The following is a 26368-nucleotide window of genomic DNA, read 5'->3' as shown; positions in this document are numbered from 1 at the left end:
GCTTCACTTCGCCCCTCCTTTTCCTCCAGCAGCCAGACACACCCACCCATCCACCTCCAAGGACAGAAGTGAGATGGCTGCTGTCGGTGCGATATTCAGGTCTGGGTTGCGGGGAGCGATGGCTTTACCTCAGCAGCAGCGGGCCTGGAGCTCCGGCTCCGATCAGGTACCGTCGGGCATCGGTGGTCCGGCTGCAGGGCCTCCGGGGCAGCCAGGCCCTGTGGAAGGTCTTCGCTGGGAAGGGGAGGCGGGCGGGTCTGCATTGGCGCTGGAGGCGAAGGCGGAGGCGTCTAACGTAGGCCTCCTTTTTTCCCCCCATTCCTGAGCTGGGTGAGCTCGGCAAAGGTGCTGGAAAAGGCGGGGGTGGCGGTGGAACCATCCGTGAAGCTGGCGGCGCGTTTGGAAAACGGGAAGCGGCTGCGGAGGAGCGCTACTTCAAGTATGGTTATGCCTGGATTCACACATTACACCGAACTTAGACACGAGTTAGCGTGGAATGTCACGTCAGAACAAGAAAAACAGATCTGGGTTGAACATAAGACTCTAGTTCCATACGGGCTGAAACGATGGTTGGGCTTCCATTTTACCCTCATCTAGCTATTCTGCAGATTCACCCATACTGTATTTTAGTGCCCTTTTTTTAAAAAAGATTTACTGACACCTTTTCAATTTCTGACCTGCTTTTCCTTTAGAAATTCAAGATGGTATGCAATGCATTTCCACTTCTGATTTTCCTTAGTGATAAAGGATTGTGTTGGGGAAGGTGAGAAAGTGTGTGTCCCAAACTGACTCAGGGATGCTTCTGTGGCTGATAGCACATTTGAACCCGGGTCTCCCTGGTGTGATAGCACATTTGAACTTGGGTCTCTATCCCTTTCTCCACAACTGCATTTCCCCTCTCATGTTGCGTAAGAATCTGTTATATAAATATTATGAGTCACAAGGCAAGTTGGAAGATGCTGGATCCAAAGTCAAGTTAGGTCTTCCTTTAGTAATGGTAATATGCAGATACAGCCATATTCCTTTGGCTCTGAACTGAGAAAGATCAGCTCTGGAACAGTAAATAAAGAGTACGCAAACTAATTCCATGTTGTTGCCAAGAAAATATGGATGTGTCCAGGTAGCCAGCTGATAATTCATCTCAAGGGGACACTGGACTTTATTTTGGAGCCAAACATCTTCCAATCAACCCTATCTCAGAATTGTGATAAAATTAGGATTGGGAGATATATAGACTGGCTTCATCTTTTGGGAGAAAAAAATCAATTATTCCTGTAATTATGGTACCTAAACTCATAAATCTCACTAATTCTGAATCTGGTTTCTGCTATAAAAAGTTGTAGGCATCTTATTCCCAATACTCATTTCTGTAATATGAAAGATAGCAATTTATTTGTATTATTTGGATTTATTTTAAGGATAAAATCTAAAATACGCATGTGAACTGCTTTAAACACCTGAACACAGTGAAAGATCTAAAGAGAAGTAACTATTAACTATTCATTCTACTTTATTAAATGGGAACATATTTCCCCCATTTGTTTCTCCCTTGCTCATTCAGAGGGCAATATAGCTGGTATCTCATACAAATTTAGTGTTATATAGATTTGGAGGTAGTCTCATGCTCCAATTATTGCATTTCATGTCCATCAGGCCAGAATTTCCCCCAGCTAAATCCCTGAATGCTTGATATGCTGAAAAAGCAATTTTACTTAAAGCAGAATATTTCATGGAATTTTGAACAGCAAACTTGAACCAAAATGCTTTGCAAGCCTAAATTATGAGGAATGGGGGAAATAAACCTTGAGTTTGTAAAAGGAAAGGTGGAATATTCAATAGCAAATCACTTAAATCAAGTTATTACCTTTCTAAATGAGCCAGGCCAATTTTATATTAATGTGTTTGTTGATTAGCAATGGGATAACTTGTGAGGTACATAGTTATTAGTAAATGTGAAATGGCAATTTCTGCCATTTTTCATGACATTTTAGCTGAGGTTTGAATAAATGACAATAATATATATTATTTATCCTATTATTTTTGCAGGGAGAAAGAGAGAGAACAGTTGTCACATCTAAGAAAACATCATGAAGAGGAAATAAGTCACCATAAGAAAGAAATAGAGCGTCTGCAGAAAGAAATTGAACGTCATAAGTACAAGATCAAGGATCTTAAAGATGATGATTAAGTTGCTGCAATTATTGATGTGGTATCTGGCCTTGTTTTGAAAATGGTCCCTGTGGATATTGAGGATTTGGTTCCTACCATAGTGTGAAATAAACAATTCACTCTATCTTCATAGTGTCTTCTCTAGAAATTATTTAGTACTTACGTAATAATTATGGATATGTATTTCTTGAATCACGATTTTTGAGAGGAAGAAATGTATGATTAAAAATTTGCCAGCTAAGTTTCAGAAGGGCCACTGTTTTTTTCCTATTGCTTAAAAGTATATTCTTAGTGTCTTCTCCCCAACAATAGATAATTGTTCTTGTCCAAAGCAAGTTGAAGGAATTGAGTGATTGGGGTGGGTGGGGAGAATTACATAAACTTTTTTCTAGTTCTTTAGGAATTTCCTTGAGAACTAGAGAATGATGATGTAATCTAACAAAAATGGCAGATAGTTTAACCATCTGATATAATGATTTTTTATACTAGTCTAGTTCATGTACAAAGTAAAACTTAAAAATATTCTTGGCTATTCTGTTCTGATAAAAATATTTAACAATCTTTTGTTAGCAAATCCAAATTTTAAGAGTGACATTTAACTATCATCTTGAAGGCTGTATAATTCTAGAAGCAAAGTGATCTTTCACGTTACAGAAGCTATTATTTGTATATGTGGAAATAGTAATCATTTATTGGGGCAGAATAACCTTCAAGCATTATTAGCAGTTTATCAACCTAGAGGTTAAGAAATGAGGGGAAAAAATGTGTCCTTCTCCTAGTGTGACTCCAAAGAGAAGAAAGGTGATGAAAAGTCTAAGGTTTCTAGACAAGATGGACAGCACAAAAATCTAATATCTAAATAAATTCAGAGGAAAAATTAACTACAATATCTTATATTTTAAAGCCAAAAATCTGGAAAAATGATAATCCAAAATGAAGGCTACAGATAAGACTTGTTTATTTTACAGATCAAACGGTTAACAAAATGCACAGTGATTATGAAAAATTGATCAGAAATAATATTTTAATATAATCAATATATAATAAATTAAAATATGGATCTAATCTGTCATTAGGATACACCAATGAACACAGCATCATTGAGGAAAAATATCAAGATTACATTGCAGCCTCTTAGATTTTATTCCACCCTATACACACACACAAAGTATACATATAACGTGAAGCAGTAAATATACAGTATTTCATAATCCTGCTTTATATTTTCCCACAACAACTTTTTAAACTAGGTTGGACTGAGATAATTCCCAACTGGTTTTCATGGGAGGCCTAAAATTCAATCTGGCGTTTTGGTCAGCACCTCCACCAATACATCAAGACTGTCCAGTGGGGTTTACTTCCTAATAAATGTATTTAGAACTGCAGTTTCAATTTAAACGGGGGTAATAAAATCACAAATGAGGTGATAAGCCGCCTGAATAAGCAAAGGGAAATCATCAAAGCCATTAAAAAGCTAAAGTTAGAATATTTTGGACATGTGATGCGACACCCAGAAAAATACGGCATCCTTCACTTAATCCTCCAGGGAAAGATTGAAGGCAAACGAGGTCCAGGCAGAAGAAGATGACCCTGGCTTCAAAACCTAAAGGACTGGTTTGGACAAAACTCGGCAGCACTTTTTCATAGGGCTGTTGGCAAAAATAGGATTACCAACATGATCAGATGACGGATATGGCAGGTTCGAATCTCCCCAGGCTCAAGGTTGACTCAGCCTTCCATCCTTTCTAAGGTGGGTAAATTGAGGACCCAGTTTGTGGGGGCAATAAGCTGACTTTGTATAAATATACAAAAGTATGAAGGCTATTGCTTAACGCATTGTAAGCCGCCCTGAGTCTCCGGAGAAGGGCGGCATATAAATCAAAAATAAAATAAATAAAATAAATAAGTTTCAATTTGAATGTTTTTCCAGAATAAAAACGCAGGATTCCCTTGCCGAATGAGAGACTATTAGTTCAGCTGCACAGAATAGAAGTATTTTTTAAAAAATTTGGTATTATGTCTTCTCTGCAGATAGAAGACTAGCTTGTCAAGAACTCTCGGTCTAGTTTTGGCCGTGAGAGGCTAGCTTTCTCCCTTGAAGGAGACATTTTGGTAGCCAATTAAGGCTGAAGCGGTTAATCCCGGGTCCCCTCAGGTACGAATTAAGCTACGTTCGGAGCGGGACAATGAAAAAAAGGGGGGGAGGGGTGTTTGGAAATCCCGGCTTTTTCTTTCCTTCTCTCCGTTTCGACCTTACCGGCGCGCCATAGTTCTCTCGCTTGAGCGGATTGGCCAGACGGGCGCCCTCGGCCCGATTGGCTAGAAAAACCACGGTCGGGTCCAGCCTCCCGGCGCCGATAGGAAAGCTGCTTCTGTCCTTCTGAAACCCTGCGTTCCGATTGGCCCGCCGAACTCAGTCCCTGGAAACAGTTCCGGGAAACCCCTCGCGTTGCCGGGATCGCTCCGGCCTTCCATGAGGGGAGGGAAGAGGAGGAGCGCGCGCCATTTGCAGCCGCTGCTCCAGCCGCGCCGCGCAGGTCCCGCTCCGGTGAGTCTTGCCAAGGACGCGCCCGGCCGAGCCAACCCGGCGGCGGCGACGGAGGCGGAGGCGGAGGAGGCGGTGGCAGCAGCAGCGACGGCAGCCGCGCGTGTGTCTTGCGTCGGATGGGGAGGAGGAGGAGGAGGAGGAGGAGGAGGAGGGTGGGCGGGGAAGCAGCCGGCAGGGCGAGGCCCAGGCGGCGCTGCGACGGCGCTCCAGGAGCCTTTTGTGGCCGCATCGCCTGGTGAGAGGAAAGGCCCCGTTTTCGCCGGGGGGGGGGCCCGCTGAAGGTCGGTCGGCTTGATTCCTCGCGCGCTGGGCCTTGGCTGCGACCGGGGAGCGAAGAGAGAATGAACGGCCGGCCTCCTTCCCGCCTGGGCCTCACCCGGCTCTTCCCCTCGATCGGAGGAAGGGGGGCGGCTCCGCACCACGTTTGAGGCACTTGCTTCTGGCGGGGCCCGTCCCGTTTAACCGCCGGGTAAAAAGCAACCCTCGGCTCTTCGCCCCTCGTTCTCCTTTCGCGCGGGTGAAAGGCCAGGTTGAAGCCTTGCCCGCCCGGAGGCTGCACTTAAACCGGATTGCTTTCCTTCCTAAGGAGGAAGCCCGGGTGGAAAATCAGCGGGCCGAACCGTAAATCATAAACACGCGAGGGATGGACGGGTACGATGGCAAGGCTTGTAGGCGCCGGGCTTGAGATCGGTGGGGCTCGCTGGCCGGTAAACCTGCGGTGTGGATCGGCCTGTAGGACGACGGCGTTGAAGCACTGATTTCCGAAAAAAAAAACCCATACAAAAATAAACAGTGGCTGCAACGTGCTATTTTTTTTTTCTTCCCCTGTTGGAATCTCTGATGCGGCTTTCACATTTTTTTTAAAAAAAGGCTGCGGGATATAATTTTCCAGTTACTTTTCTACACGCCCATCTCTGGTAATGAATAATCTGAAGTTATTTCAGTGGGTGGTGGTGTTTTTTTTTTTTTAATGCTGTCAAATTGAGAATGGACAGAAGGCGAAGGGATGATAATTCTCGTTCTTGAGAAAACGGTGAGGCAGAATAGAATAGAATAAAATAGAAGAATAGAATAGAATAGAATAGAATAGAATAGAATAGAATTCTTAATTGGCCAAGTGTGATTGGACACACAAGGAATTTGTCTTCGGTGCACATGCTCTCAGTGTACATAAGGAGAATAAAATACGTTCATCAAGAATAAAAAGATCGAACACTTAGTGAAAGTCAAGCTTACTAATAAGCTTGAAAGTTGTTTCCAAAAAAATGGAAAGCTGATGCTTCTCATTGGGACAGAGCTGCGCTATTTGGCATAGGAATTTCTGCGTGAGTTAAGTTTCTTCTGTGTGTAATATTGCAGCACTGTGGTACATTAAGAAGTGTTGGATGTTTTAAGTTTACATTCCTATTTCACTCAGGTTAGTGGTACTGTAGAGGTTAAAGATGATACCATAGAATGCTTTGAAGGCTGTATATTTGCAGAAAATCAGATTACACCTCAGTAAATGGTTTGATCAGCGTTTCCATACCTTTACTGTCTAATCCTGCTATTTCAAAGCAGAGTATATTGACATAGTTTTTGAAATTCTTGTCAACCTGAAATTTTAAGACCCTCTGTAAATCTTGAATTATGCAGTATTCTTTTGGGTTCTAAACTTTCCATTTGGGAAATTTGAATAACTGAATAACTTTCTGCTGCCAAAACATTCCATATGTATTTTTTTTGTCAATATAGCTTATGCTTCTGCAGTTAATAGCATATACAGTACATCTTATTTGGAAATTTTATGTGTGTTGGCAAAGCTGCAGCAGTTCCATTTTTAATTTAAATTTCCTTCATCATTTCTTCAAACTTTGTTGTCTTATGAGGATAAATTAAATCATGATTTTTAAAATTAGTATTGATTGATAGCTATTTGGCATTCTGTGGACAAAATAAGGACTTGTGGTATGTTGCAACTTTATTGACTTTAATGCTGTTGATTAAATTTTGAGGTAATTTAATGTAGTAGAGCTGTTGCTAGCTTTTAAAAAAATAAACTTTGTGTTACTTCCCTTGTCTTAGGACATGCATTTGTTTTTTAAAATCAAAATAGAGCCATGCCAAGAAGCAGTTGAGCTGGATAAGATAGCAATTAGGGCTGTAGTTCAGATAATTGAGAATGTATTTTGAATAGATATGGTTATGGTTATACAGTCTTGCATGGATGCAGTCAGAATCCCTGTTCTTACAACAGGACAAGCAATCAGGCTGCACTTGTACAACTGAAATAGTGTGGCTAGAGCATCAATCTTTTAGGGTGAGTTGCCATTCTTCATGTAACAATAAAGTACAGAAGACATTCTTTAATAATAGATCTTTCAGGTGGCCTCGCAAAACAGAATTCATCTTGCAAACATCTCTTCACTATACCACCAATTTTGTAGGATATAGTAGCACATAGATTTTGCTGAGGGATTGTAATAAGTGCAAATGCAGAAACAGAAATGGAAAGCAGAATGACAACTAGTCAGTCTGGAGGATAGGATTAGTTTGCTGATTAGTTTGCAGAAGTGAAAGAAATGTAGAGTTTGGTATTATAAATGAAGCATTCTCAGGCTTCTTCAGTATCCTGCTTATGCATGTCATTTCTGACATTGCACTGTACTCTTTTAAGTACTCTGTCAAGTGTGCCACAAAGTGCAGTAATTAAGTTTAGAACTTGGGTGAGATATGAGAGGCAAAATAGTTCCTGTCCAATGAAGTGAAAGAAAAGTCAGAGGTCTTGTCTGCATCTTGCCTAGTTTCCAGACTTGGGAGTGAAAAACCAGATCATCCTCTAGCTACTTGTCTTGGGTGTTGCCAAAAGCATAGTGTGAAGTCAAAAGTTTATGGAGGAGGCACAAGCATGATAACAGAAAGTCATATGAGGTCTGATAACAACTGCTGTAGGTGGTGCAAGCCCTGTTCTTCCATAGTAGAAGGCTGAAAAACTATTGTATGTGTATATCTGCAGCTTCTCTAGATCTTTGTTGAATGAGATTATTTATTTCTGATGGGTTAACTTGATGCACTAATCAATATTTCTTTAGTGTTGGCATAGCATGCTGTATAAATCCAGGTACAGTAGCTTGTGAACCATGATTATTATTAAGCATAGTGTGTGAACTTAGTTTATTTAATATCTATTAGTGGAGGGACATATTAATTGGCAGAGTGATTCAAGACGTTTACGTGGCTTTTAATGGCATATTACAGATCAATTCCAATGGCACAGACAAAAATTAAACTTGATTTCCCTACATTTGCATTTCTTTAAAATTAAATAGAATTAATATTATTCCTCTGCAATCACTGGGGCTACATGAGGTCTTGGTTATGTCTAAGAATAATGTATCAAAAATGTTCTGTTACAAAACACAAATAATCTGGGCTATATTTATGGAAACAGCACTGCAATTTAAATGTTTGAAGAATACTCTTAGTTATCTCTTTTTTTTTTTCTTCCGTTCAGTTGTGTCCTATTCTCAGACTGCTGGACAAATCCCTGCAGTTTTCTTGGCAAAGTTTTCAGAAGTAGTCTCCTTCCTAGAACTGAGAGAAAGGGACTGGCCCAAGGTCACCCAACTGGCTTTGTGCCTAAGGCCGGATTAGAAAAGGCAGTCTCCCAGTTTCTATCCTAATGCCTTAACCACCACATCAAATTGGCACTCTCATTGTACTTTAAGACAAATTGTATTTTCTAATATAAGCCAAAATAATAGTGAATTCCTACATATGGAGAACACTAAAGTTCTGTGTGAAACTGATAATTCAGTGACCCTTAGATCTTTGGCACCTTCTGTCACCATGAGAACTAGTATATTATTCCATTAAGATAGTATTTCTCAACTTTTGACAACTTTAAGATGTGTGGGCAATTCTGGGAGTTGAAGTCCATGTTAAAGTTGCCATTGTTGAGAAACACCAGGTTAAGATGATGGACTAAGGGTGGGAGGCTTCTAGTCCACCCTCAGTCAAAGAAACTGAGTGATTTGGGCCAGTCATTTTCATTCAGCCCCATTTACTTCACAGACTTGTTGGGAAAAATAGCAGAAGGGACTGTGTTCATTGCCTGGAGCTTCTGTGACAAAAAGTGAGATATCAGTTAAACACATAAGGTTTTGCTAATACAGTATAATGATGAAGATAGTGCATATTTGTTAGAGACCTTTCTTGAGTTGCTTATTGCTGATATTCTGTGCAAGTTTGCTTTGATTATTTATTTAGATATTGGTTTTTCCCATTTCAAAGAATGTTTTTATAGCGAGAGTAGTGGGATCTTGAGTTATTTCTTGGTAAACCTGTATTCATATTGTAACCCTTCATACCAATAAAACTTTGTAGACTTATTTGAATAAAGAATCTTCTAAATCTTTTTACATTGAGGAAGTGTAATGTGAATTGAGTGCACCAATAATCTTTTGGTACTTATTAGTTGGGAAAAACTCATTTCTGTCATAATGGGAATTGTACTTCATAACTAGACAGCAGCAGTTTGATGAAGATTGTTTTAGAATAAGTACTTTTCTCTTGTTCTTTTTTGTTCTCCAAATATTTTCTTCAGAGATTACCTTTACTTTGGTAGCATTGCCGTTTTGTTTTGGAAGAGACTTTAAAGGGCATTTCTGTCATTAGAACAACAAAAATATCCGGAAGAAATGTGTATTGTTTAAGTTGATCAAATTCACATCAGTCTTTGTTGGATAATAGTCTTGCTGTTATCGCTATAAAACTATTTAATTTTTGTTCATCTTGAATTATGTTCCTCATTTAAGATATGTGAAGCCATATGCAAGTTATAAATCAAAATAATTCTGTCAGAAGGTTCGGAAAAGCTTCTATTGAGGCAATAGTACCATAAGAGGGTACAGTACTACTGAGTAGAACTAGGCACAAAACAGAAAATATGTTCTACTTATGAGACAAACACCTTGTAATGTGGGAGTTAAGGGACATTCCCGGATAGGATGTGGTCCAGCCTCATCCAAGCTCAAAATTAGATCATTTTGATTGTTCTGTGTTTTAACTTAGAAAAAAAATGCAGAGATATCTTATGAGGTGAATAAGGCAAAACCTCTCTTCCCTTCTTCTCCTTCCTTTTGAGTAGTTGCCACTTGGCTTGAATTTAAGCACAGCCAGTGTATCTTGCTTTCTCCCCATATTTCTTTCCTCATAGCTGCTGTTGATGGCCTTGCTTTTCCCCCACTATGGAAGACCTCATGCCTCTGTTCTCTCTGGGTACCCAAGAGGGTATCCATCCTTTGCATATCCCTATTACTGTGCTGTTACAAGAAATAACCTTAATTATTTGTGAGAAATTGTTTTTCATTGTTAGATACCCTCAAACTAATGGGATACAGATGTTATCTTAGGAGGTGATAGGAATTGTACTCCAACACATCTGGAAAGCATCAAGTTCGGGGTGCTTGGTATAAAACCAGTTTATATACATTGAGGGTGTTACTTGGAACCCTGCCACTCAGTACAGCTTTTGTTGTCTAAATACACTGATTTTGAGTGACATGAAGTATTATAAATTAGGGCTGTGATTTAAAACTTAATGCTGCAGTTTGAAAGAAATGTAAGATTTATTGGACATTTTGCAAAAATAGTAGAAATTAATGGTATTTAATATGCTCGTAGTATAGTATACTGATATCTGCAACCAAAATTCATATTGTAATGCAAGTTCTGCAGTTTTATGATTATGGCTTGCTAAATGGTTTTTTGACATTGATGTAGTGATTGTTTTAAAGCAAGCTGGAGTATGGGTTTTTATTTTGACTTGCTTCTAATTATAATGAATGCTTCTGTTTGGAGGGATCTTTAAGTTGCATGAAGTATATGAAGAGCTAGTTATAGTATTCATAATTTAAAAGTCATAACCTTCATTCTATATATCTTAAATTGAATTGAATGTTTCAGTAAATTCAAGGTTGTTTATCTTTCTGCTAATATGACACAGTCAATCTTTATCTTAGCAGGGTTTATATTGCCTGTCTGTTGTGGCCGAATAACAAACTCCAGATCAATACCATCAAATAGGAATTAGAAAAATCCACAAAAATCATTTGAAAAGATAGTGGTTTTTTAAAAATTGATATTTGCCATCTTACTGACCTGTGCATCAAATCTTTCCTATTGATACTAAAAATTGAAGGTGCAGTCTTTCCTTTAATCTCTAATATGTGACATGCAGAGTTTAATACACGTTCATCTTGTTGGTATGTGATGTGCAATTTGTTTATTGACTGTTCTACTTGTGCAAACTTAATGTGGCATATTCTTTTTAAAAAAAAAAAAGTTATGGAAATCAGTGTGTTGAAGCTGTATGGTGTCTCTTATGTAACAAAATATTGATTTTGAGTATGGAAGGAAGCCAGAAAAATATGGGAAAGATGGAAAGCAAGTATTGATTGACATTTGTATATTTAGCTGGCCTTGTAGAACTTTGTATTGAATAAACGGATCAAAAATTTCTGTGAGGCCAAGGGAATAATGGCAGATATTTGTGCATTCCAGTATCCTTCCCCCCTTAATGATAATACAAATTAATCACACAAAAATAAAAAGTAGATTCTTTGTACATGAAGTGTACTTCATGAAGTACACTTAAAATTGTTCATTTTTCTGTGTACATACTCCACAGTATTTCAGGACTGTATTTTCTGTTGAAATTAGGCGAGTTGTATTATAAAGGCTTTAAATAAAGAGTTAATGCAAGTCACTGGCAGTATGTTTACAGTTAGTTTAGATAAATGCATTGTCCTTCAAATTAGTTATTTCTGGCTTTATGTAATATAGCTCCTGAATTTTTTCCAGCAGCATAATAAAATGGCTAATCAGGTGAATGGTAATGCGGTACAGTTAAAAGAAGAGGAAGAACCAATGGATACTTCCAGTGTTACTCACACAGAACACTACAAGACACTGATAGAGGCAGGCCTCCCACAGAAGGTGGCAGAAAGACTTGATGAAATATTTCAGACAGGTATAATATGCATTTCTTGTTTCTGATTGGTTATAAAAGTGAAGGCAAAAAAAAATCAAAATTTTTAGGCTTTAAAGATGAAAACTGCTATATTTTGCACTGTGTAGCTATGAATGTACTGCTGCTTTCACTTTGAGGTTGAATATATCGACAGTACCATAGGTCTTTAGGACACTAACTGTTTCATAGACTCTCCCAAGTAAAAGAGGACTTTGCTGCCTACTGAACTGTAATTTTTTTTTCAACATTATAATAATTTGCTTCTACTTTGCTACCATCACCAATTTATGGTACTTAGGCTAAACATAGTATTTCAGTAGGTGGTTTAAGGAGGGGAAGTAGCTTGCTTGGCTTGCTTTGAGTCTATATGTTTGTCTATAGCCTAGTGAATAGTTTTAATTAAGTCATCATACTGAAGTATTCAGTTTTATGATAATTGCTTGAATCATATTTATCTTACTTGGAGCAAGTGGCTTGTGTATTTTAAAAAGAGAGAACACAAAAGAATTTTAGGATGCACCTACCCTTTTGCTGTGAAAAGAGACAATTTCTCTTCTTTAGTTTGTGTGTGGCGAATATAGTTAGATAAGTAAATAGAATTCCTTCATTCCCTTGCCTCAAATATTTCATAGAGAAGATTTAACCTGTCTTCTTTTTCTAAAGTCCTAGAATGTTTTTTGCAAGTTTAAGATAATTCAAAAGAATACCATGTCCGTCTTTATTATGATGGTATTTTGACTCAGGTGGTAATCTGTCTCCAAAGACAGTGCCAATGAATGTCTGATACGGTAGTGCTGTCTCCTTAGAGAGATACTTCTCTAGGGTTGAACTAAGCTGATATTCACATAGTGGCTTGAGTATAGTTGTTCGAAAAGGGAATGTAAAGATACAAGTTCATACTAAAACTTTACTGCCTGGCTTCAATATATTCGTAGAGATGTATCTTCATGTGTAAAATTTAACATTTTAACCCACTTGGGTCTGTTAATGCAGTTGGATACTTCTCATTTCATGCCTAGATAATTAAAAATATTTTCATGATTTTTAATCATCTGAGTTTTGTCCATGTATAAGTGATGCAGGGGCTTTCCACCATGCAAGAACAACTCTGAAATTGCAATCTCATGACTCTGCTACTATATTTTGTGCTTTAGAGTAGGGTGTTTCAGTATTAAAAACTTTAAATATTAAAAACACGTACATTATATTTCTTGAAAGATTGTGCCAATATCTGACATTTCACCATTTAAATGCAAATTTAATGGAACTTGCAATGCTCTACATTTTTATAATATGTACTTCTAAGTCTTTCATTATAGAGAAGAAACCGTATCCAAAGCTTTCAGTGTATGTGTATCAGGGCTAGTCCTACTGTAGCTGTACCTACTGTAACTGTAGGTCTGTACCTATGCGCTTAAAATTAAGGTATTGAAAGTGCATAACAGGGCTCGAAATAATGGAGAGGAAAGGGATGGCAAAAACAAAAAATAGTAATTGTAATACCTACTTTTTGTAAACACGGGGGGGGGGGGGGCATTTTCTGATGAAGAGTGGGAAGTGGGCTTTACAAATTATTCCAAGTAAGTGGTGCAGCACATTGTGGTGAAATGATAGAATTGTTTCCTTATCTATGACTTGTAATGGCTCCATTCGAAAGGGGAAAAAAACTTAAAAGCTCTGAAAACCGATTTTGTTTTTAGAAATCTGAGCTAGAGCCTGTTATTTCAAACCCTGATATGTAAGATTATTTTGCTTCCAAAAGTATTCCAAAATTTGTGGGAAAATAATTTTTAACCTGTAGTATGACATTATTAATTAGTTAATTAATATTATTTTGATTTTAACAAAGCACAGTAGGTTTTTTGAAACTAACTTGTCTTTATATAATTAAATAGGAACCTGTAATGTTTTTCTATTTTTAATTTTTTTAGGATTGGTATCTTATGTTGATCTTGATGAGAGAGCAATAGATGCTCTCAGGGAATTTAACGAAGAAGGCGCCCTCTCTGTATTACAGCAATTTAAGGAAAGTGACCTGTCGCATGTACAGGTAAGGTAAGAGCTTCTGCGGTGTGAACAAATAAGCCCACAGTGTGGTGTGGCGCAACAAATATGAACAAACGTGCCTGAATTCAGATTTAATTTTTTTTTTCCACAGCAAGACTGTGTTTCCATTCAAATATTAAAAGTAAAATATAGCATTGCATGTGAATATTAGTGCCTCGTATTAGCCTGGTAATTGAACTGCTGGTTTGTTTTAATATTAATATATCAAGTGACATTATATTCAAGATACTGGCTCAGGACATAACTAAGCGTTATTAAGCTTCAGTGACTTCAGATTATTTTTTAATGCCTTCTGCTTCACTTCTTTCATTAATTATATCCACAGAACAAAAGTGCATTTTTATGTGGAGTTATGAAGACTTATAGACAGAGAGAGAAACAAGGAAGCAAAGTACAAGAATCAACAAAAGGGCCAGACGAAGCAAAAATTAAGGTAATATATACACAGGTATTAATAGGAAAGCAAATAAAAGTGGAACTTATTCTCAGGAGTAAAGAACTGTATCAGAAAATGAATTCCTCCATTAGTTCCTTTTATAATGAACTATTACTATTACAAATGTAGATTGGCAGAAATATCTAAAATATAAGACAATGTTGCCTTCTAACATAAATTTTGCAAATTTTAGGATTTTATAGGGGAAAAAATGGGTGCTGAGAAGATTTTCAGTTTCTAGCAGCTGTATATTTAGCATAACATATGTAGCTGTTCTATTGCATGCACTATTTTAGTGCCTGATAATAAAGATTGGAAATCCCCTGTCTTCAAAATTTTTCCAATTTGGAGAGCATGACAAGGCTATTTATTTCTTGCCCATTGTTAGCCACCTTCCCCTTAGTCAAGATTTTGTGCCTTCAGCAAAGTGCATATGATAGAAGTAAAGTTTCAGCCTGCCACGGAGAAATAACTGGCAAGCTTAATAGAAAATACTAAATACTGCACCTTGGAGGCACTGGGGGAGTAGCATCTGGCACCCCATAACTGATCTCACAAAAGCCACAAAGTTGGCCAAAGAACATTAGAAAAGGATTTTGTTCACATTCAGCATTAATTCCTTTTATTTACTTGGCTTTGCTATCATTACTGTATTCTTGTTGCAGTGGGAAATGAAAGGCCTGCAAAGGGGTCAAAACTTGACTGTAAAGCCTTGCATGGGAGACACAGAGGCCCACACAACCGTAGGACTGGCCAGCCCCATGAGACACCCCCACCCCATGTGTATTAACTGCTAACCTCTCTGTCTTGGGAAGTTTTCACTTTTTGAAATTTTATAATGTTATCTTTAAAACCTTAATTTTTTAAAATCTGAAAATACGCTGATTTAAATCTTAATTTTATTAATTATATTGTACACTGCACAGAGCCTTTCTCTGAGGGAGATGAGCAGTTAAGAAATATGAATGAACGAACGAACGAACGAACGAACGAATGAATGAATGAATGAATGAATGAATGAATGAAATAAGACATGAAATGCAACCCCACTAAGCATGATTGTGATGTTAGCATGTTAGAAACTCTTCAGTGGCATGTTAAGAAGAAATTTATCAGACAGATATAATTCTGTCAGTAGCAAAAATGACGGGTTTTACCATCCTTAGTTGATGTTCTGCGTTTCTCTTGCAAGCAATTAAATTTTGCAAATGAGTTCTAGAACAGGGGTCTCCAACTTCAACTCCCAGAATTCCTCTCTGGGAGTTGAAAGTTGGAGACCCCGTTCTAGAATATGAAGCAGTGGGGAAAATGTTCTGTTGAAAGAGTTCCTTGAGGTGAAGTGTTGTTTTTCCCCTATTGACATTAAAAGCCTCTTGCTCTCTCTCTCTTTTTTTTCTTTTAAAAATTCAGGCTTTGTTAGAACGAACTAGTTATACTTTGGATGTGACCACAGGACAACGGAAATATGGTGGCCCTCCCCCAGATACTGTCTACTCAGGATCTCAGCCTGGCATTGGAACAGAGGTTTGCATATGCAGTTTATATGTCTAAATAAGATTATTTTGACCTTAATTATACTAAATAAACAAATTGGAATGATTACAGATAGTCCTCAATTTACAACTACAATGGAGCCCCAGATGTCTGTTGCTAAGCAAGACAGTTGTTAAGTGAGTTGTGTCCCATTTTTACAGCCTCTGAATCACTGCGGTTGTTAAATGAATCATGTGGTCATTAAGTGAATCTGGTTTTCCCCATTGACTTTGCTCATCAGAAGCCAGCTGGGAAGGTCGCAAATGGCGATACGTGATCCTGGGATACTACAACTGAAATAAACACATGCCAGTTGCCAAGTGCCCAAATTTTGATCATGTGATCACTGAGGCGCTGCAACAGTCTTAAGCGCAAAAACTGGTCATAAGTCACTTTTTTCAGTGGTGGTGTAATGTTGAACAGTCACTAAACAAATGGCTATAAGTTGAGAACTACCTGTATTTCATAAATTAAGAGACAAGTAAATCATTAAGTTAAATTTAGCTTCATCAAAGATACCATTACTAACTTTAAAGTTACTAAGACTGATGGAAATTGCAAAATAGTTTTCTCTAGGAGATGGAGGTGGATTGTTGAATAGTAATAACCTGCTTTTAGCAGTAGTGATATCAGAATTAAAGTATGTGTGATGTAGTGATAGAAGTGTTTTCAAAAGCTCTTTTCTCTTGTAAGACTATGGTTTATGATACTTGAAGCAGTTCATATTTATGACTGTTTTCAGTTACCTTTCTGTGCAAAGGTGCAAGATTCATAATGAGGACTATACTGTGATACTGGGTGTACTGCATATGGCCTATGAAAGCCCTGACTGCAGCTCCCAGGGCACCCCAAATTATGTGTAATTCGATAGGAGGAATAAATTAGCAATTGGAGAGAGAGAAACTCATATTAACTACCTCTAATTAACTCATTATAATGTTTATAAAACTGCATATTCATGACCAGATTAAAAGCTCTAAAGTACCTTTTAGTTCTTGTTAATAAGTATTAATTCTCCTTCAGGTTTTTGTTGGAAAAATTCCTAGAGACTTATACGAAGATGAATTGGTGCCACTCTTTGAAAAGGCAGGCCCCATTTGGGACTTGCGACTCATGATGGATCCACTTTCTGGACAGAACCGAGGCTATGCTTTCATCACATTTTGTACCAAAGATGCAGCACAGGAAGCTGTTAAGTTGGTGAGTGTTCTGCCATAAGACCAAGTATGGTGCAAATTAAAAAGTAAGTGTTCACCTTACAATTTAGAAACTTAGAGCAAGATACACTGTATAGTCTCACTTTTCTCCCTATTTTTTCTCAGTTAAAACTGATCCTGCTTGGGTGTTTTTTGTATTTATAGATAATATTGGCTGCAATATATAAGTTGCTTGATGGTGAGCTGGGTGGCATGCAAATTTTAAATAAATAGCAAAATATATTTTATTGGAAACTTTAAATCTTAGAGTTTCTAAAACTCTAGTTTGGGCATGCAAAGATGGAAATGCTACTAAATAATGTAAACATCTAGTCATTTAATCAATATAGGCCAGTAGAGTTTGCTGGTATCTGTATTTTAATAAGCTGAAAGTTCATGGGAAATGTTCAATTATTTTTCTTTCAGTGTGATAACTATGAAATCCGGCCAGGAAAACACCTTGGTGTATGCATCTCAGTGGCAAATAATAGGCTATTTGTTGGATCAATTCCAAAAAACAAAACAAAGGAGAATATACTAGAAGAATTCAGCAAAGTCACAGGTAAGGAGATGCGGGCATGTGCTTCTGTAAAAAATGGCTTTATTTTAGGTAAAGGTAAAGGTTCCCCTTGCACATATGTGCTAGTTGTTCCCGACTCTAGGGGGCAGTGCCTATCCGTTTCAAAGCCAAAGAGCCAGCACTGTCCGAAGACGTCTCCATGGTCATGTGACCAGTATGACTAAACGCCAAAAGTGCACAGAACACTGTTATCTTCCCACCTATTTTTCTACTTGCATTTTTTTTGCGTGCTTTCGAACTGCTAGGTTGGCAGAAGCTGGGACAAGTAACAGGAGTTCACCCCGTTATGCAGCACTAGGGATTCGATCAACAAGCTCAGCGTCTTAGCCTCTGAGCTACCACGTCACTTTAATGTAGCTTAATTTCTAAAATTAGAGGCCACCAGATTTCCCGGTGACTGCGGGAGGTTTACAGATTAAAAAAAAATGCCAATAAAAATATGTATCTAAAAAAGAAATCTGGTTGACAGGAAAATAATACACTAGACTATAACAACTTAAATCATGTCTAAAAATAATGAAATGCTAAATAAGCATGAAACCTTCATAAACTCAGAGGGGCCCAGAGCGGCTACAAGAGGAGCAACACTTGAGATGAGAGGAAAGCCTCTATTTTCCAACAAGTCCTCCAAAGCTGAGGAGAAAGACGCTTGGAGGAGGCAGAAAGCCATTGATAAAAGCTTTGCAAAAGCTGAAAAGGAGGCAGAGCGGAATGGAATTTCCCGCGCCTCAGTATTTCAGCCAATAGAGATGAAGCAGCAAGGAATTAGTGCCAGAGCTGAAACACCAGAGGGAGCTGGTGAGCAATCAAACCAAACAATCCTTTGCTTGGGAGAGGATGAATCCTTGTCTGAATTACAAGGAAAGTTTCAGGACTTTGGAAATCAGTGGGAACCTCATCCAAAGAGAAGGAGACTGGCGCCGGTGGCTATATACACTCCCAGAACTGCAGGAGCTAGATCACCTGCACTGATGAATAAGATGAAAGCTCTGATATCAGAGGCTTTAACGTAGGTCATGTCTAAGCAAGAGGATCAGACCAGTCCTGTAGACGTTGAGAGAATATCAGAACAGGATCATACTTTTGATCTCAATGGTGCTAAGTACACTTCCAAAGCCATTGCAGCTTCGGTAGCTGTAAGATACTTGGTTTGGCTCCGCCATTGGCAGACGGATGTAAAACATAAATGGAAGCTAGCTTCTGCCCCAGTCAAGGGGAACAAGCTGTTTGGCGAGTCCATAGAATCTATACTGGTGGAAACCAGGGACAAGAGAAAAAATTTGCCTAAAATATATGGGCACATCCAGTGGTGCTCTTCATCCTATACACCAGTGGTTCTCAATCTTCCTAATGCCGCGACCCTTTAATACAGTTCCTCATGTTGTGGTGACCCCCAACCATAAAATTGTTCCTAAGACCATTGAAAATATGTTTTCCAATGGTCTTAGGCAACCCCTGTGAAAGGGTCGTTCGACCCCCAAAGGGGTCCCGACCCACAGGTTGAGAACCATTGCTATACACGCAGGCAGCCCTTTCCGGTCACAGATGCCAGTTTTGGTCACCAGCAGAACATACGGCCAGACCCATCAGCCAGACAGAGCTGGATTTAAAGACAAGACAGGACAATGGTTTTCTGAGAGACGTCCATTCCGGGGCTCAACCAGTAGGTCCTTCCGACGCAACAAGTGTCGGAAACCCTTGCAACATACACATTTTCTGTAGCTTTGAACGCCCAGTTTGCTTTGAGGTTTTTTTCTGTAATTGAAAATCTTTATAAACTATCAAGGTTTACTCTGAAAAACATGGCACAGTTTTTGAACTAGAGACGCTTTTCACGCTTTTAATTTAAGACACTTTAGTTGTTTATGGTAGATGGAAAGAGCAAGGACAGCAGTTCCATTTCTCAAAGAATTGATACATTGCACCAGAACTGCAAGCAATTGCATCTTTCATGAGGTACATGAAATAAATAGTGATGAGATCAGTAATGTTTTCATATTTCCTGTAGCAGAAAAGCTTGGAAAAATGGTTCAAAATAATATATCAAAATCTAGCCAGGCCACTTGAAGTAGAATTCCTACCAGTGATTCAGAAGAATATTTCCTTATTCTGAATACCTGATATCGGTTAGGTAGTAGTTAAGGCTATGAGTCTGTGTGTGCCACTTTATAAAAATGACAGTCATGAGCTATGATTTTTCCATTTCTGTGCTGAGTCAGGGAGCATCACCTGCCAGAAGCAAATGTTGTATTGCAACAGTAAATAGAGTAAAAAGAGCAATTTTGTAGAATCTTAAGAATTTCCTTTATGCTCCCCAAAAGGTGTATTTTCACAGTGCATTAGTTAAGCAAATTAAGTCTCCAGCATACTTAGTAGTCTATCTTGAAACCTCTTTTTTTAATTAGCTTTTCAAATGAGAAAAGTTTTAAGTCTTCCGTAATTTATCAGATGTTTTGTTCTTAACAGAGGGTTTAGTTGACGTAATCCTGTATCATCAACCTGATGATAAAAAGAAGAATCGGGGGTTCTGCTTCCTTGAATATGAAGATCACAAATCAGCAGCTCAAGCTCGACGCCGGTTGATGAGCGGGAAAGTGAAAGTCTGGGGAAATGTTGTGACGGTTGAATGGGCTGACCCGGTAGAGGAGCCAGATCCAGAAGTCATGGCAAAGGTAGTAAAGTAGTAGCTAAATTGGCATGATCTAAATTAAACTTCACCAACAGATTTATTTTTTTCCTTTCTGATTATCTCTAAGAATACCTGTTTACCTTGCTTGAGGGGAGATGGGAGGCTGGTTAGACCACTCAGAAGGGATAAACTTACAAGAGTGCCATTATGTATGTGTGTGTTTTTATGCATATAAACAATATAAGATTTGTATCTGGTAAAAAGGAATCTCTAGGTGTTTTCAAATATGATTATTCTAACTATCATGGATCCTTTTTCTCTGAATTACATTCTGAAGCACACCATTTCAGCAGCACTCTATGTTTTCCAATAGTTTGATAGCTGAGTTAGAAAGTAGAGTATTTGCCTATTGTTTAGAAATCGGTTGTTAAAATTGAGGAAAAAGGAAATATTGTTATCTTCCAAATGGAATCTCAAGAGGGAGGAGTGAAGTGTTTTACTGAATAATTTCTATAGAGTAAACATTGTTAACTATTCTTTTAGTTGCCACTGTTCATAGTGAAGGTAAAGATAAAGAGTTGAAAAAACTCTTTATGATCGAGGTAGCTAAAAATCTTTCTTTAGGCCGTAGTGTTCTCTGGGCAATTTTGCATGACTGAATAGATAATGTGGAGATTGTTTTCCAGAGCAGCGTGACTGGAAACCATTATCCAAGAGTTTTTTTAAGGCTCCCATGACTTCTTCCCACCTGAACAAGGTAGAAAGGGAGCAAGTTTTTTTCCTCTGGTATCCTATAGCTTAGAAAAAGCTGTCAATCCTCACTAATGAGACAGTAACCTCAAAACAGTTTATTGCACTGCAAAAGTTGCTTTGGTTTCTGTAGTTTAATAATTGTGTCTTGACTGTTTTGTCTAAGGATAATCTCAAGCACAAGGGGGATTTGGCCTTACAGACAGCTTAAAAATATTTCAAATAAATGCCAGTTTTCTTGACAGGTGAAAGTTCTATTTGTGAGGAATTTGGCCACTACAGTGACAGAGGAAATATTGGAGAAATCATTTTCAGAGTTTGGAAAACTGGAAAGAGTGAAGAAATTAAAAGATTATGCTTTTGTTCATTTTGAAGATAGGGGAGCAGCAGTTAAGGTAGGTAACACTGTTATTAAGCAAAATTAGGTCACCCAGAACTTACAGAATATCTTCTCAAAAGCAGACTTTTTTCTCGTAATATGGAGTGAGTTATAATTAGGTGTCCTCTTGTACGTAGTTGTGCTACCATTTCCTGTCCGTTCCTATGATTTATTCATTGACTTTCTAAACAAGAAACATGCTTCTACTACTGTTTTGTCTTTATTGCAAAAATAGTTATGGTCCATAGATCTTCCTATGGAGCAGCCTGAGACTTCCTTTACTTGCTTAGTAAGAAAACTTTCTCTGAGGGTAACTTCTATCCACTTTCTGCATTGAACTCAGATTTATTATGACAAAATATACTATATGGTTGCATAGTAATGGTCTTTTGGCAACTTTCATCTTCCATTTTTATTTCAATAATCAAAGTAATAACTGACTTCTGTATTGTACTGATAGAAAAAAATATATTAATGGATTAAGATAACTTTGGATTTCATGATTCCTCCCTTTCATTGCAGATTAATGTTTGCTAATTCCCCTCTTGGGTGGGTGGGGGCTCTGTCAGTAGTGAAAGATCAGGTTCTGGAAAGTTCAATTAAAGTGAATTATTACTAATCATGTCTAGGCACAGGAATCTCCTTAACTAACAGTTAGCACCTGCTTAAAATTAGATAAGGGTCAACAGAATTCAAGGAAGGTTGGATTTAATTCACTTATGGCAACATAGGGATTTGAGGCTGATCCCTCTTTTAACTCCATCTCCAGGTTTTGCCACTCCCTTCTACAAGTGCTGGGGGACATGTAGGGGCTAATTTGGGAAGAAAGGACAAACAATCTATTTTAAATTCTTCGTGCATTAAAAGATATTACAGTGGTAATACTGTTGGGGAGCCCCAGATTTAAATCTACAGAAGCTCAGACGGACATTTAGAGTTTATGACTGTTTGGGGGGGGGGGGAATCAGGGAGAGTTATTGAGCACCTATATGGAATGTGGAATACATTAATATTACAGGTTTCTGTTTCTTTGTTTTTAAAAACTATTCTTTCTCACAATATGTTTTAAAAATTTTATAAAGTAAATGTTACAGCTGCAAAATAGCATTTAGAGCCTTGCAACTTCAAATTCTAGGAGAAGGCTTCCATCTCCTGTACTGCTTGTCTGTCTACCCCAAAGTTTCTCTTTCCTCTCATTCTTGTATGCTCCCAAAAGGCAAGGCAAGAATTGCAGACTTTCCTGTTGCATTGTTTCTTACAAGGGCCCATGTATTGCATTTTCTTTCCAGGAAAGGTTTGCCGTCTTATTTTGAAACAAAAGAACTAAAATGAGAAATGCAGTACGTAAAAGTTGGGATTGTATAGGTTGGAAAATATTTGGACTTGGGAACTGAAAGGTGGGAAACGCTGAAGTGACATTATGTTCTCAAATACAATTTAAATGTCTTTTTCCCCCCCTCTCAAAACAGGCCATGAATGAAATGAACGGAAAAGAGATAGAGGGGGAAGAAATTGAAATAGTGTTAGCCAAGCCTCCAGATAAGAAAAGAAAAGAACGCCAAGCTGCCAGACAAGCCTCTAGAAGCACTGCGTAAGTGTTGAAATTTCAGTAAACTGAAATGTAGCTGTAAAGGCACAATCAGATTATTATTCCTTCCTCCAGATGGAACACTTAATTTGCTCAGTCCCATCTACTGAAATTTACTCTTACTTGTAACAAGGCCGGAGAATGGTACAAATTAAGGTGTACTAATTGGTGCCAACAAGAACAAAAATATCCACACTTACTGCTCCTCCCATGGGCTGGAGACGTGGAGGCCAATTTTGTCAGATGGCTTAGAGCTGCGGATGGCTTAGAGCAAACCCGACAGTATGTTTAAAAATAACCGCTCCCATAGCAAATCTAGTGTGGTCTTCCTGGGAAGTTCAGTGGAGAAAGCAGTAGGCCGGGATCCTTTTCCTTTGTCCTCATCCGCTTAATTCCGAAAAGTTATTCTCTTTCTAAACTGGATTCTTTAAACTAGAAAAAGACTTGAGACCGATGTGGTTGAAAAAAAACACACAATAAATGTGCTATTATTTTTCCCCCTCCTCACTAGGTATGAAGACTATTATTACTATCCTCCACCTCGTATGCCACCTCCTATTAGAGGCCGAGGTCGTGGAGGCAGAGGCGGCTATGGCTATCCCCCAGATTACTATGGCTATGAAGATTATTACGATGATTATTATGGCTATGACTATCATGACTACCGTGGTGGCTACGAAGATCCTTACTATGGCTATGATGATGGCTATGCTATAAGAGGAAGAGGAGGAGGAGGAAGGGGTGGGCGAGGCGCACCTCCACCACCTAGGGGGCGGGGAGCACCACCACCAAGAGGTAGAGCTGGCTATTCCCAGAGGGGGGCACCCATGGGACCACCAAGAGGAGCCAGGGGCGGGAGAGGGGGCCCTGCTCAGCAGCAGAGAGGACGTGGTGCTCGTGGAGCCAGGGGCAATCGTGGGGGCAACGTGGGAGGCAAGAGAAAAGCGGATGGGTACAACCAACCTGATTCCAAGCGCCGTCAGACCAACAACCAGCAGAACTGGGGCTCGCAGCCTATCGCTCAGCAGCCGCTTCAACAAGGTGGAGACTATGCCGGTAACTATGGTTACAATAATGACAACCAGGAATTTTATCAGGATACATATGGGCAGCAGTGGAAGTAAAACCAATAAGGAGGGCATGGGAATATTGACAAGATAAGAATTTGGCTATAGTTCTACATCCTTCCAAAAAATTGGCTTATTGTTTCATCCTTCAATAGTGATTGGCTGCCATGTGTATTGGGCTGAAGAATCACTCTATTATGTATATATTCAAGTCTTTTTTTTCCTCCTTTTCTCATAAATGCACTTGGACATTACTGAGCTTGCAGATTTCCCAAACATAGTTTGGGGATAACAATGCTTTTTATCGTTTTAGGCTTCATTTTAGCAGTTTATTAGCAAGGATGGGCAACACTGTTAAATCATGATTTTTGCAAACCTTCTGTTTTTGGACAGTTTCTTTTCTTTCTTTTCCCCTCTTTTCTTTTTGGATTTGGGATAGATTACGTAGGCTTCTGCTGTACATAAAATAAAGCTAGTACTTTTGTCTCCGTAGTTTTAAGGAATAAAAAAAAAAATTAAGTTTTCTTGTATTGAAAAATAACATGATTGTATGTTTTGCATTCCTAGAAGTAGGTTAACTGTGTTTTTAAATTGTTATGACTTCACACCTTTTTGAAAATCTGCCCTACAAATTTGTTTGGCCTAAACGTCAAATCCGTGGCAATTTGTTCCTTGATGTGATTGTATTTCCAATTTCTTGTTCATGTAAGATTTCAATAAAACTCAAAAACCTATTCAAAACATTACCTATTTCAAATTCCATTGTGTCCTAAAAGATTATTTTATTGGTAATCCTTGCAAGAAACATTTAAAAAAAAACTGCCTATGTGAGTGATCAAATTCATGAAAAATTCTTGCGATTTCCAACATCTGGCATTGGTGGCATGCGAGTCAGTGCTAGGTCCAGTAAAATCAAATTGAAATGTATTAATTGGTACTGTAATCTGGTTGCATTTAACAGTGAATTGGTTGCTTTCTTAACAGCTTAAACTTGCATTTAAGCCCTTTTTCAGTCAGTTGCAAAAGATATACTGTGTATGAAGACAGTCCATAAATTTAACCTATCTCACATTATTCATATGGATCATATCCAATAACTCCAGCACAATTGGATAATTCTCAACTGTAAAACAACAATAACATGGTCAATTTTACCTTTCAAGAGACTGATTCGAACAAAGATACGAATTTGGTTGTAAATTTTTAAACAAATGTAAAATCTTGATGCTAGAGATAACTAATATTATTAAAAACAGTTAGATTTCACATCTTGTCAAAGGAATGATTTCAAATGCAAATTTCCATTAATTTGGGATATTGCTAGTTTTTTTCTACTCAGGCTATTCCATTCATTTTTTGTGTGAACCATTTTGTATTGATTTTTAACATACGTTTGATTCTCATCTCATGCTTGTTTCATCTGTTGTCTTTGCACTTTTCTATGTTCCTGTGCTGTGCATTTGGGATTTTTTGGGGGGTAAATCAACCATTTGAAATTTATAAGATTGGCCATCCTGAATTTTCTTAATAAATAGCCCCTTATTGATGGATTTGCATTTGATTAGATCATAGAGAAAACAAACTTTTCTGACCCTCTTTCAGGCTTTTTCTGATGGGAAGAATTAGTAGTTTTCTTCCTACATTTTGTTGAGGGTGAAGAAGATAATTTCTTGGGTTTGTAATTCACTGTCTTGAGAGAAAATATTTTTGAAAGTTATTTTTTGAAAGCCAGCCAGTTAAGAGTGGGGAGGCCTTTTTTTAAAAAAAAAATCTATGGTTTTTTTCTAATAGAAACTGACCAATATTATGATCAAATGAAATACTGTAGCTGCTAGTCCTATTATAGATGTATTTATTTTTGTCTGAATAAAGTTACAGGATGCATATACTGAGGCTTTTATATGGCTTCATGGCTGGCTTTTTAATAATTTTTAAAGTCTTTTTTTAGAATGGTTTGTCAATTGTTTAGCAGTCAGCAACCCCCCCCCCCAAACCAGTTGAATGGTATGCTGATCTATGAAACAAACTCTGAGCTTTAAATATATGCCTCAATGAAAAAAGTCATTATAAGTTATTTTTATTATTATTATGGATCATAAAGACTTTCTAGAAAAATAAGCAGCAGTTTTGTATTGATATGAAAACATCTGAATCAGAATTTAGAAAGAATTGGACTTTTAATACACACATGTTGTTCTGTAATGAGAAATCTTGTGATGTGTTTGTTATTCTTACCAAAATGCTAAGCTGTAAAAATCCTCAAAAGCAAATGCAATTTTCTGTACTGTATTTTTAACCTCTGGTAGCCCTTACCAAGTAGCATAACATACATACTTGGCCTAACTTGATTGGTAACACAAACTGCAGTTCCACCTGTCCAGTAAATATCATTTTATATTTTAAAGACAGAAGTA

At 38.1% G+C, this 26368-nt stretch overlaps 2 protein-coding genes across 9 annotated transcripts; both read left to right on the top strand.

Annotated features, from left to right (window-relative positions):
• Positions 1 to 7: 7 nt before the first annotated feature.
• On the top strand, positions 8 to 2299 carry ATP5IF1 (ATP synthase inhibitory factor subunit 1). The gene is made up of 3 exons (XM_034423612.3): positions 8 to 166; positions 327 to 439; positions 2047 to 2299. The coding sequence occupies exons 1-3, from the start codon at positions 74 to 76 to the stop codon at positions 2186 to 2188; spliced, it is 348 nt and encodes a 115-aa protein (XP_034279503.1). The 5' UTR covers positions 8 to 73; the 3' UTR covers positions 2189 to 2299.
• Positions 2300 to 4586: 2287 nt separating this feature from the next.
• HNRNPR (heterogeneous nuclear ribonucleoprotein R) lies at positions 4587 to 24697 on the top strand. 8 transcript variants are annotated; one of them, XM_034423613.3, is made up of 11 exons: positions 4587 to 4717; positions 11561 to 11729; positions 13661 to 13779; positions 14122 to 14229; positions 15643 to 15756; positions 16789 to 16965; positions 17388 to 17523; positions 20008 to 20213; positions 21166 to 21315; positions 22769 to 22890; positions 23399 to 24697. In XM_034423613.3, the coding sequence occupies exons 1-11, from the start codon at positions 4643 to 4645 to the stop codon at positions 24009 to 24011; spliced, it is 1989 nt and encodes a 662-aa protein (XP_034279504.1). In that variant the 5' UTR covers positions 4587 to 4642; the 3' UTR covers positions 24012 to 24697. The 8 variants fall into 8 exon arrangements, with proteins under 8 accessions (XP_034279504.1, XP_034279505.1, XP_034279510.1 ...); XM_034423614.3 differs by having other exon boundaries at positions 4590 to 4717; positions 11564 to 11729; XM_034423615.3 differs by having other exon boundaries at positions 4633 to 5634; positions 11564 to 11729.
• Positions 24698 to 26368: the final 1671 nt, after the last annotated feature.

The sequence above is a fragment of the Pantherophis guttatus genome, chromosome 10 (assembly GCF_059756535.1).
Source record: "Pantherophis guttatus breed Tessera chromosome 10, ASM5975653v1, whole genome shotgun sequence".
Classification (NCBI taxonomy): Eukaryota; Metazoa; Chordata; class Lepidosauria; order Squamata; family Colubridae; genus Pantherophis; species Pantherophis guttatus.
Note: the sequence above shows the minus strand (reverse complement) of the source record. Positions and strands in the feature narration are given on the sequence as shown.